Genomic DNA, 13,195 nt, shown 5'->3' on the forward strand with positions numbered 1-13,195 from the left:
GTGGCTCGGGGCTCTAGAGCGCAGGCTCAGTAGTTGTGGCACACGGGCTTAGTTGCTCTGTGGCATGTGGGATCTTCCCGGAGCAGGGCTCGAACCCGTGTCCCCTGCATTGGCAGGCAGATTCTTAACCACTGTGCCACCAGGGAAGTCCCTATTTATTTATTTTTATTGAAGATTTGCAATGTTATATTAGTTTCGGGTGTACATAGGTTACTTTAGGTCATGGACTTTTGGGTGATAATGGTTAATTGAAACTCTGAATTTTAAATTTGTGAATGTTAGGAGTTACCATACAGAGAACTAAATTTGATCTTCATATTAAGATGTCTTATATAAGATTGGGCCCAGAGTTTGAGAAGCAAATGTTTTTTACTTTGAGAATCTCAAGGTTAGTTAATTTATAATAAATAAAGTTTAGTTTTATCAATTGTGGGCCAAAAAAACTTAAATTCTGTTTCCAAAGAAAATACTGATGGGGGGGGGGCAGATTTAGTTAGTTCTAGATAGTTTTTAAGATGTGTTACAAATCTTAATTTTTTTTTCTATTACGAAGTTATTTACTTCAGCTCTTTTCTACTATACTGATAATCTTTAATTTTTTCTTTTTCTTTTTCTTTTATTTTTGATTTTCCTTATTTTTTTGGCCACACCATGTGGCTTGCAGGCTCTTAGTTCTGACCAGGGATCGAACCTGGGCCATCAGCAGTGAAAGCACAGAGTCCTTACCACTGAACCACTGGGGAATTCTTGACAGTCTTTAATTTTAACTAATATTTTCCTACATCTTTTTCTTAATACTGTACTTGATGCCTCTAATGAAATAAGTGACCTGCCTCCCCTGAGAGGTTTCCAGTTTTTCAGTTCAGCACCCTTCAGTATATGGGAAATGTAGCAATGAAACTTCTGTAGGAAATTTTCAGAAAAGCTGGTTGGTACTTTTGATGACCTAAATTTTTATTCTTTGTTTTTCCCACACTTCATTTAGAACATGAATTTATAGCTAATTTTCAGAAAAGTTAATTGGTACTTTTGTTGACCTAAATTTTTATTCTTTGTTTTTCCCATACTTCATTTAGAACATGAATTTATAGCTGTTATACTGCTTTAAGTTTACAGTTTTTTAGCTTTTTTTTGAACTACAACTTATGTAGGTAGCATTCTTAGTTCATTTCTTTGGCTTGTCTTATCTTTAATTCCAGATGTCTCCAAATATTTGTATAGATATAAATTATCAAGACTCATATTGCATGTCTGGAATAATAATGTGACTTGACTAATTGTGGTTAAATTGGTACAAATTCATCCAGTACTGCATATTCTACTGTAGTATATTAATGACTTATTAAGAGACATGGTCTGTAAGCTCAAAAAATAATTACAAAAGTAGTAAGGGATCTAATTCATTACCTGAAATTAAGAGAGTTCATCATTTCTTTTTTCTTTCTTTTTTTTTAAAGGTATCTGAGTCCAGTGGAGAATTTTTTTTCAAGTCATCTGAGCTATTTGAGAGTCCAGTCTATTTGGAGGAAGCTGCAGATGTACTTTGTATTTTACAAGCAGGTACTATAATGAGTGCTAAGATAAATTTCAGATACAGTTTCTTGTTAAATGATACTGTGTAACTTCTTAACCTGGAGTGTTGTGCTATTTTAAGGTTCACCTAATTAAGAATGTGCCTTAAAAGTTTAGGTCAAAAATGACTAATAGTGGGACAATGATTAAGTAAATTATATTATTTCCATAGTATAGCATACTGTACAGCCATTAAAATGGTGTATTTGAGGAAATTTAATCATTTTGGAAAATGTTCACAATGTGTTAAATGAAAAAAGCAAATGGCAAAATGGTAAGTAGAATATAATCCCAGTTTTGTTAAAAGTAATACCCATAGGGGGATTAAAATAAAATCTTTCAAATTATTAACTTTGAGTGATGGGATTAGAGCTGATTTTATTTTTATTCTTTGCACGTTTTGTATTTTCTGGACTCTTTATAATAGGTATGCATGATCAGAATTAAAAGATAGAGGACATAAAAACGCAGAGAAAATTGTCATGAAAGTAACTCTTTTGACCGACACTGTCCACCACAGCGATGACAGCGTTCCGTGTCGTGCTGTCTAGTACAGTAGCCACCAGCCACGTGTGGTTATGGAGTACTTGAAATGTGGCTAGTGTGACCGAGGAATGAAACTATTTTTAATTTAATTTAATTTAATTTTAATTTTAATAGTCACATGTGGCTCGTGGCTATCCTACTGGACAATTCAGCTCTAGACTATGAAAAGAAAGTACTTTAATTTAAATTACTTTTAAATGACATTGGTGAAATGTCAAAAGATGTTTAATGTATAATATAATGAAATATCACTCCTTAGTAGTAACCCTGATTTTGTTTTCTTATAGAGCTCCCATCCCTGCTTCCTATAGTTGATGTAGCTGAAGCCTTGCTCCATGTTAGAAATGGTGCCTGGTTCTTGTGTCTGTTGGTGGCCAATGTTCCTGATAGTTTTAATGAAGGTAAATGTAATTTTAAAATGGGATATTGAAGAGATTTGCTTGGGCATGTACAGGACCTATGTTTTTTTAAAAAATAAATTTATTTATTTATTTATTTATTTTTGGCTGCGTTGGGTCTTCTTTGCTGTGCGCAGGCTTTCTCTAGCTGCTGCAGGTGGGGGCTACTCTTCGTTGTGGTGCGCGGACTTCTCATTGCAGTGGCTTCTTTTGTTGTGGAGCACGGGCTCTAGGCTTGCGGCCTTCAGTAGTTGTGGCTCGCAGGCTCAGTAGCTGTGGCCCGTGGGCTCTAGAGCACAGGCTCAGTAGTTGTGGCACACGGGCTTAGTCGCTCCTCAGCATGTGGGATCTTACCGGACCAGGGCTCGAACCCGTGTCCCCTGCATTGGCAGGCGGATTCTTAACCACTGCGCCACCAGGGAAGTCCCTAGGACCTATTTTCTGAGCTAAGAAGAAACACTTATAGGGTTTTATTTGAGATTTTATTTTTTGAAAATTTATTAGTGCATATTCATTGTAGAAATGCTGAGTTTAGAGAATTTAAAATTGTTTTGAGGTTACAGATTTAAGTACAATGAGTATGCAGCAAAATTTTTTTTTTTTTTTTGGCCATTCGTCACCAGTGCTATAATAGGGAAGTAAAAAATACTAAAGAAATAGAATATATAATCCCTGTGTTCAGTGAACAAAGGGAAGAGAACATATATCTGTGAAATAGCCAAAGAGCAATACGAGATATATGTAATCAGAAGTACCAGCAATCAGACCTTTGGTTTTTAGCCTTAATGCTGTCAGCTTGCAGAAAAGTATAGGGTAGAAATTGAGAAAGATCAACTGAAATTTTCACCACTATTTCAAACTGCTAGGGACTGAAGATTCTTCTTTGGGTCTGAGTGATGTAAAAATTACATTTATTGAGCAAGATAATTCGTGAATTGAGAGTCAAGCAGAAAAAGGTGCTGGATCTGGGGGGCATAATTTCTAACCTTGTCACTCACTCTTTGTGTGATCTCCATCAAGGTACTTAACTTCTCATTTGAAAAATGGAGGTATTGATAATATTTCCCTTTTGTTTCTAAGAGATTTACTGAATATTACACGATAGGTTTAGGTTGACCTTTCAGCTCTTTAAAGATGTCATTCTGTTGTCTATGGTAATTTTTATCTTTATTCCTCTGTACATGTTCCTTTTTTTCCTCTGGCTACTTTTATTTGTTTATTTTTTTTAATCCCTTCTGGCTACTTTTAAGATTGTCTCTTTATCACTGGTTTTCAGGGATTTGATTATGATGTGTCTTGGTATGATTTTCTTAGTGTTTGTGCTGCTTGGGGTTTATTGAACTTCTGGGTTTATAGTTTTCATCAAGTTTGGAAAAATTTCTTCAAATATATATATTTGTCTTTCATTCTCTTTTTCTGAGACATTACAAGTATGTTTGACTATTTGATGTTCCACAGGTCACAGTTCATTTTATTGAGTTTCTTTTCACTCTTGGCTTTATTTTGATCAGTTTCTATTGCTATGTTTTCAAGTTTCCTGATCCTCTTCTTCTGCAGTGTCTAATCTGCATAAATGAGCGATTCTCAAGGCTGAAAAAATTGTTTCTGATATCCTACTTACAAAGCTTAAAGTAATAGAGCCTATTAAATGTTCAGTTTGTAGGGGCCTGATCAAAAATGGAGAACGACAAGATGAAGAGAGTCTTGGAGGAAGGCGGAGGACGGATGCCTTACGCTTCTTATGTAAAATGAATCCTTCTCAGGCCCTGAAGGTCCGAGGCATGGTGGTAAGAGATCTTACTATTTTTCTGAGACAAAAGCCTTTATATTAGGACCAGGAACTCTTCTCAAGGTGGTTTTAGAATATTATAGAGATTTGGAATTATAGTTATAGACTGGATGTATTACCTTCCTCTCTGGGTTTTTATGTTTTGTGTTATGTCCTCCCCTAAACTTTAGATGCTTTAGATTCTCTCATCCTGGCCCTTTTCCTTATGATATTGAATTCAGTTTGTTTTCTTTGCTCTGTTAGGTGGAAGAATGCCACTTGCCAGGTCTTGGAGTGGCTTTGACCTTGGATCATACTAAAAATGAAGCTAGTGAAGACGGAGTGAGTGACTTGGTTTGTTTTGTTAGTGGCTTGCTTCTTGGAACAAATGCGAAAGTCCGGACTTGGTTTGGAACTTTTATCCGAAATGGACAGCAGGTGAGGGAGAAATATGTGTATAGACCAAGGATCAGGCTATTTTAGTAGTTAGTAAGAGAGGAAGAAACACTTTTAGAATGATGTCATTAAGCCCGTGGTTCTCAAACTTCTTAGTCTCAGGGCCTCCTAACATTTAAAATAAATCATTGAGGACTCCAAAGAGCTTTTGTATAGGCTTTGTTTTTTTTTTTTTTTTTTTATTTATTTTTGGCTGTGTTGGGTCTTTGTTGCTGCACGCGGGCTTTCTCTAGTTGCGGCGAGCGGGGACTACTCTTTGCTGCGGTGTGTGGGCTTCTCATTGATTTGGCTTCTCTTGCTGCAGAGCACGGGCTCTAGGTGCATGGGCTTCAGTAGTTGTGGCACGTGGGCTCAGTAGTTGTGGCTTGCGGGCTCTAGATCGCAGGCTCAGTAGTTGTGGCGCACAGGCTTAGTTGTTCCACAGCATGTGGGATCTTCTCGGACCAGGACTCGAACCCGTGTCACCTGCATTGGCAGGAGGATTCTTAACCACTGCGCCACCAGGGAAGTCCCTGTATAGGCTTTTATCTATTGATATTTACCATACTAGAAATGAAAACTGCAGTTTTGGGAATATTTATTTATAATTCATTTAAAAATAACAATAATAATCTCATTAAATGTGACTATAACATATTTTTTTAATGAAAAATAACCATATTTTCCAAAACAAAAATTTACTGAAAAGAGTGGTATCATTGTGCATTTTTGCAAGTCTTTTTATGTCTGGCCTTTGGAAAAACTGCACTGTATACTTGTGGGAAAATGAGTAAAAAAGGTCTATAATGTTAAGGAAATATTTTTGACCTTCTGGACCCCCAAAAGAGTATTTTGGTAATCTCCAGGTTTCTGGGTCAGCTACGTGAGAACTGCTACATTAGGTTGCTACATTAGGTCATCAATACAAGTTGTTATTGTAGACTGTACTTTTAATATGTGTGTGTGTATATTATTATTATTATTATTATATTATTGTGGTAAAATATACATAATGTAAAATTTACCATTTGAATCATTTTAAGTGTACAGTTCAGTGACATTAAGTACATTTACAATGTTGTGCAACCATCATCACTATTCATTTTCAGAACTTTTTATCATCCCAAACAGAAACTCTGTACCCATTAACCAGTAATTTCCCATTCCCCCTTCCTCCCAGCGCCTGGTAATCTCTTTTCTACTTTCTGTTTCTATGAATTTGCCCATTCTAGGTACCTTGTATAAGTGGTATTTCTCTTTTTGAGTTTGGCTTATTTTCCTTAGCATAATGTTTATTTTATCTTATTTTTGGCTGTGTTGGGTCTTTGTTGCTGTGTGTGGGCTTCCTTTAGTTGCGGTGAGCAGGGGCTACTCTTCATTGTGGTGTGCGGGCTTCTCATTGCGATGGCTTCTCCTGTTGCAGAGCGTGGGCTCTAGGCGCGCGGGCTTCAGTAGTTGTGGCGCGTGGGCTTAGTTGCTCCACGGCATGTGGGATCTTCCTGGACCAGAGCTCGAACCCGTGTCCCCTGCTTTGGCAGGCGGATTCTTAACCACTGAGCCTCCAGGGAAGTCCCTAGCATTATGTTTTTAAGGTCCATGCATGTTGTGGCATGTGTCAGAATTTCCTTCCTTTCTAAGGCTAATATTTTATTGTATGTATCTACTACATTTATCCATCCATCTATTGATGAATATATGTTATATTTTGCAACAGTTTTTAACTTGCAAAATATTGTACTTTTTCAAAAAGCATCTCATGGTAACTCTGTGAATAGAGTCCTGTTCCTACAAAGAAGCTAATGCATAATGGTTTTTAACTTGTTGAGGTCAGTGAGCTTGACAGTAACATGTGTACTGCTTAGATCCTTCTTCAGTCTATTTTTTTTATGCCATGAATTCACCATACTTTTCTGTATCCAAGTTTTACTTTACTTCTAGCCCATTTGAAAACTAATTTTAAACTTTGCTTTCGAAAAGGAAGTGAATATTTCTAGTATTCCTTCTATATGTCAGGCACTGTGCTAAGCACTTGGTATGATCCTCTTGTTTGTAATTGTTCTTTGTGTGCAATAAACTTTTCTTATTTGAACCTTATATCATTAATAAAACAGGCTTACCATATTTTACTTTGAAACACTCTAAAAATAATAACTAACTTTTGCCTAGTCCTTTACAGTTTAGAACTGCTTTCATATTTATTATCTTTGTTCGTTCATTCATCTGTTTAAAAAATATTGAATGCTTGCTGTATGTCAGGCACGATATGTCAGGCACAATATGTCAGGCCCTGCTGAATAAGAGATGACTGGACGTTATCCCTGCCTGAAGAACTGGGGGGTGGTAGACTTGTAAACTCCTAATTACAGCACTCCTGGGAGTTAAATATTATTAATAAGATATTCATCTCCTTGTCATTTAAGACAAGGGGTTCAGAGAGGTTAACTTATATGCCTAAAAGTACATAATCAATTAATAGCAGAGCTGTTGTTTCCACCCAAGCCCTTGTGTCTTCACAATCTGAGCACTTTGTACATATGACTCCACTAGTCATTATGTATTTGAAAGCATCATTTACGTGATATTTTACATCTCAAATTGTTATTCATTTAGTATTTTCTGTACAACCAGTCCAAATTAGGGTGAGTAGAGTATTTGTCAAATCCACTGAATTTGCTCGATGGATTAAAATGAGATTCTGCAGTTATGATAGCCTCAGCCTCCTCAAATGGATCAGTTTCAAGTGTTTAAGTGGAGAGCTTTGTTTGAACTTCCTTCTGACTTAGTAAGTGCTCCATGCTTTCTTCCTTTTGTGGCCCATATTTTTCCCTTACAGAGAAAAAGAGAGACCAGTAGTTCTGTCCTTTGGCAAATGAGAAGGCAGCTTCTTCTGGAGTTGATGGGCATTCTTCCCACAGTAAGAAGTACCCGCATTGTGGAAGAAGCTGATGTGGAGATGGAGCCCAATGTATCTGTGTATTCGGGGCTGAAAGAAGAGCATGTTGTGAAAGCCAGTGCACTCTTACGTCTGTACTGTGCTTTGATGGGGATCGCTGGACTCAAGTATTCAATAATTTGATATTTTACCTTTTTGTCATTTTACTTTCTTATTTCTAATCCCAAGAAAGTGAGCCACAGGCCTTTTATTCAGAGGATTTGGGTTTTCTATTGGGCTTAGGTAGTGAGCTCGCCTATATCAAGAATGAAGACCTAAGGCAAACATTCCTAGCTGGGATGTATCCATCTATTTTGGTCTGATTGTAAATAGAATTATGTAAATGTGGGAGGAGCGAGAGCAGTTTAAGAAACCTGTGACTCTACCACAGCTTGACATGACTGTCATGAGTGATCTGTGAGTTATCCTTTGCCTAGCCCATGCAGCTAGTTGAAGTAAACGTGTTCTGTGTTTCCTTTTACAACTGAGATCATAGATTGTTTAAAATTGATATGATGTGATTATTAAGCATGAGATTTCTTAGTCACTGGACTACATCCTTTTGAATACTGTCCTCAACTGTTATACATATAGTCCTCACTTTGCACGTCTCTGTTAACATGAGTTTCAGTTACCACACTTCAGTTAAATAACACTGCTCCCTCAACAACTAATGTATCAGTTACTATGATACATTAACCAAATTATTGTATAAAGTACAAACTTTGCTGAGAGCTTTTTAAGCCACACATCACTGTGTAAATAAAAGAGGCACATGGTGAGCAGTGACCAATCACATCATTTCTTTTAAAATCTTTCAGTAACTAGTCAATGCACAACTATTACTCAGTTCATGAACAGACAGCAAAGTGAGTTAGTAGTGTCATCTCCTTGTCTCTCAGTGAATAAACCCATGTGGTATTTTACAGAAATGGATAATTGAAAGAGGGAATTGGCCAATAAAAATGAAAATGTAGCAAAGAAACAAAGTAGTTAACACTGGAAGTGACATTTGAGCCAAACGTAAATAGAAGAAATAGCTGACTGTGAGAATGTTGACAGTGCTGCCATTTGAGAGACCCTAGATACGTAGCCAGGTGAGCTTAGTGAAGGCGAACTTGAGGAAAGTCATTGTGACAAAAAGGATGAAGGCCCAGAGGACTGATGCTGGCAAAAATATTCACATTAAAGGAACTCTCAGATATTTCATGACTGGAAGTACAAAGGATAAAATGTTGGAAGCTGATCCAAACTTCGAAGGGGGTATGACAGTTCATCAAGGCTTAGAGAAGATGCTCACTCCATATTATAAGTTATACAATGAGAAGGTGGCAAGGGCTGTTCAAACCACTCTTGATAAGTCTTTTACAAAGAAAACACTTTAATTCCCAATGTTTCTAATATATCCAATTATAAAATGCTATATAAATATTAGTTTTACTATTTAAAAAAATTTCCCTATGCATTGTAACCAACAGAGTTTTTAATGGCCTGACAAAAATTTTAAAAGTCGTGGAACAGTTGTAATTTTCCCCATTGATTATTAAGATCTTGATGCAGTTTCAGCTTGCATCGTTATTTTTATGGTCCCACACTACTGTGCAAAGTGAGGACTACCTGTATTTGTGTCTGAGGAAAAACACTGGTTGTGAATTCAACAGTTTTGCTTTTGACATCTTAAGATATTAAAGATTTTATAAATAGTGAGGTACATTATAAAGCTCAAGATTTGTATCTGAAAGGTTAAACTGTTGAGAAGTCCCTTCTTCCTTCTCTCAACTGAAAAAAGTAAAACCTAATAATGTATTCCTTTTTTAGACCAACTGAGGAAGAAGCTGAGCAATTACTGCAGTTGATGACAAGCCGTCCTCCTGCCACACCAGCTGGGGTTCGCTTTGTTTCACTTTCCTTTTGTATGCTACTGGCCTTTTCTACACTTGTCAGGTACCCAACTATATAATTGTACTATTTTCTCAAGGTCTGCTTTTGTTTATTTATTAAAACACGTGTATAAAATTAATTAGGAGCTTACTACAAAATGGTCTAAGATAGGGACATAGGTATTATCATTTAATAAAAGGATATCAGGGCTTCCCTGGTGGTGCAGTGGTTGAGAATCTGCCTGCCAATGCAGGGCACACGGGTTCGAGCCCTGGTCTGGGAAGATCCCACATTCCACGGAGCAACTGGGCCCGTGAGCCACAATTGCTGAGCCTGCGCGTCTGGAGGCTGTGCTCCGCAACAAGAGAGGCCGCGATAGTGAGAGGCCCGCGCACCGCGATGAAGAGTGGCCCCCGCTTGCCATAACTAGAGAAAGCCCTCGCACAGAAACGAAGACCCAACACAGCCATAAATAAATAAATAAATAAATAAATAAATAATTAAAAAGAATTAAATCTTAAAAAAATAAAAATAAAAAAATAAAAGGATATCAGTAGCATCTCCTGTATGCCAGTTATTTTATTTATCTTTATCAAAGTTTCATGTACACATTGTTTAAAGGAGTCAAAATAGTTCTTCAAGATTTGAGGCAAATAGTAGTCCTTATTCCCCCCTCTCCCTGTTTCCCCTTCCCTAGAGGCAGCTTCTTTCAGTTCTTTTAGCTGATTCTTTTGGTTTTTACTACCACATCTTTATTAACATGTTTGTATTCACTACATCCTGATTGTTCGCTTTAGGAGTATTTGTTGACTTCCCACTATGAGAATGAGGAATTAGTTCTCTCTTTTCTCTCTGTCAACATATCTACACATCCTTTCTATCTTCCCATTCTCCCAGTACAGTTATTATGATTTTGCTTTGACCAATACATAGTTGTTTATGTTACACTACTGGGAGCTCAACCAAGCAGTAGATGATTACTTTTCTTTTGCAAAACTTGTTTCTCCATTAATAATTATCCTGTGTTTTTGTTCTTTGTTTTTCACTTGCTCTGTATTTTATGTGCTTACGTTAATGCAATCTCAAACTCTCTGCCAATCTAAACCTCCTCTCAAGATGTTCAGATTCATTAGATATTCTGCCAGTTTCATTTTCTTGAGGAAATCTCTCCTGGAACATTTTGACCTCCCATCTGAACTGGTTACCTCTGCACCTGATACATAGCTCTCATCCGGGAATTGCTCTTCACTATTATTTTGGGGACTTGCTTCAGCTCTCCTTTGTTGGGTCTTCTGTTTCCTGCATCTTATGTCTCCATCTTTTTACTTTTTTCTTTTATTTATTTATTTAGTTATTTATTTGGCTGTGCCGGGTTTTAGTTGAGGCACTCGGGATCTTCCTTGTGGCATGCGGGATCTTTAGTTGCAGCACGTGGGATCTTTAGTTGTGGCATGTGAGATCTTTTAGTTGCAGCATGTGGGATCTTTTATTTGCAGCATGTGGGATCTAGTTCCCTGACCAGGGATCGAACTGGGCCCCCTGCATTGGAGCGTGGCGTCTTAACCACCGGATTACCAGGGAAGTCCCTCCATCTTTTTTCATTTGCTCCCTCATTTTGCTTCTTTAGAATGGGTATGTGAGAGGTAAATTATTTTAAGACTGGGTATTTCTGAAATGTCTTTATTCTGCTTTGACACTTGATTGACAGTTTGATGGGGTATAGAATTCTAAGTTGGAAATTATTCCCTTTGAGAATTTTGAAAGTCTTGCTCTATTGTCTTCTAACTTCCAGTGTTACCGTTGAGAAATCTGGTGACATTCTGATTCCTGGTCCTTTTTGTGGCTTGTTCTTTTTAAATGTGGAGTCATGTAGGATTAGCCTTTTGTCCCTAGGGTTTTGAAATTTCTGGATGATATGCTTTTGTATGGGTCTGTTTTGTCTTTCATCTTAGGTTTTTTTTTTTTTTTTTTTTTTTTTTTTTTTTTTTTTTTTGGCCACTCCACATGGCTTGTGGGATCTTAGTTCCCCGACCAGGGGTCGAACCTGGGGCCCTGGCAGTGAGAGCTCTTGAGTCCTAACCACTGGACCTCCAGGGAATGCCCTCATCCTAGGTATTTAGTTAGCCCTTTTAACCTGGGAACTCACAGTGTTCAGTTCTAGGAAATTTTCTTGAACTAATTTGTTGGTAATGTCCACCACATGGGTTTTCTCTGTTTGAAACCTCCTCTTATTTGGATATTGGACTTCCTGAAATTATCATCTTATTTTCTTACTCTTTCTTATTTTCCTTATCTTTGTCTTGTTCTGCATTTTAAAAAACAGCTTTATTGAAACACAATTTACATACCATAAAATTCACCCATTTTAAAGTGTACAACTTACATTGCCTCCTGAATAAAAAAAAAAGTGTACAATTTAATAGTTTTTAGTATATTTACAAAATCATGCAACCATTACCACAATCTAATTTTAGAATATTTCAGTCACCTCAAAAAGATACTGCCTATACTGCCTTTTAGGATTTGTTCTCAACCTTGTCCTCTAATCCTATTTAGTTTTTAATTTCTAAGAGCTCTTTTTTATTCTGATCGTTTCTTTTTTATAGTGTCTACTGCTTCATCGTGGCATGGTTTCTCTGATATTAATCATAATGATTGAAGGGGTTTTATTTGTTCTGTTTCTTTTCTCTAAGTTTCTTTTTTTCTGCCTTTTTTTGTTCTCAATTTTTCAAGTTAGAAGCTTTTTTTCAGAGGTTTGGTAATTCTTGATTGTTCATATTTAAGAGTGGGAAACTAAAAAGCAGGTTAGAACTTCTGAATGCGTAGATGGGAAACTCTTGGGCTTTTCAGAGTCTTAGAGAAGACTATTGTCTTGCTTGGGGAGTGGAGGCCTAACAGGAGATCCATAAGCAAAGTTATAAATAAAGTGAGGGTTAAGGGCTGGGAGATCTCAGACTGCAGTATAATCATTCACATAATTCTTCTACTTTCAGAAAGGTGCTCTAGATATCCCTGATTGTCCGTCAGTTCAGAGACACCCTCTTTTACCATATCCAGAGAATAAATCTCTGGTCTCCTCTCTACTGGGGGATGGGTATTCATCTAGTTGTGTAGAATGGAGGTGATTTGGAGGTCTACTGCTCATATAGACTGTCTATATTTAGTCTCTGTCTTCATTCTCACTCCCAGAACTGCCTGGAGCTGTCAGTTTCTGAGGCCTTTGGGGATTCTGTGGTATAAGTGGTAGATTGGTTTTCCCACCTGTCAGTTTAGTATTCTGCTTTCTCGGGTCTGCTAAGTCAGTTATCACTCATCCGTATTGGCTCTGGCTTCCAATATTTTGTGTTGTTGTCCCTCATCATCATCCTATGCATTTATGCCTTTTAAGAAAAATCCCTTTAATGTAGTTTGAATTGTGTGTTTCAGGAAGGTATGAAATTAAGTACGTGAAAGGAAGTACTTTCTTTTCTCTTTACCTGAAGTAATTTCTTTCTTTTTTTTAAAATTTATTTTATTAAAGTATAGTTGATTTACAATGTTGTGTTATTTTCTGGTATATAGCAAAGTGATTCAGTTATATATATATATATATATAAAACCTGAAGTAATTTCTAAGCATTGTCTCTAATCCTCATTACTTCTGTAAGGTGGGTATTTTTATCT

General features: G+C 36.9%; 1 protein-coding gene across 1 annotated transcript in view; it reads left to right on the top strand.

Moving 5' to 3' along the window:
* Window positions 1-13,195, top strand: part of INTS2 (integrator complex subunit 2) — a 56,920-nt gene that overhangs the window by 3,282 nt on the left and 40,443 nt on the right. The window contains exons 4-9 of the mRNA XM_068529681.1: window positions 1,458-1,560; window positions 2,406-2,519; window positions 4,173-4,303; window positions 4,549-4,722; window positions 7,553-7,779; window positions 9,470-9,595. Coding sequence (XP_068385782.1) covers window positions 1,458-1,560; window positions 2,406-2,519; window positions 4,173-4,303; window positions 4,549-4,722; window positions 7,553-7,779; window positions 9,470-9,595 — 875 coding nt within the window. The remainder of the gene's footprint in view (window positions 1-1,457; window positions 1,561-2,405; window positions 2,520-4,172; window positions 4,304-4,548; window positions 4,723-7,552; window positions 7,780-9,469; window positions 9,596-13,195) is intronic.

This window comes from Eschrichtius robustus, chromosome 20, assembly GCF_028021215.1.
Source record: "Eschrichtius robustus isolate mEscRob2 chromosome 20, mEscRob2.pri, whole genome shotgun sequence".
NCBI classification, from domain to species: Eukaryota; Metazoa; Chordata; class Mammalia; order Artiodactyla; family Eschrichtiidae; genus Eschrichtius; species Eschrichtius robustus.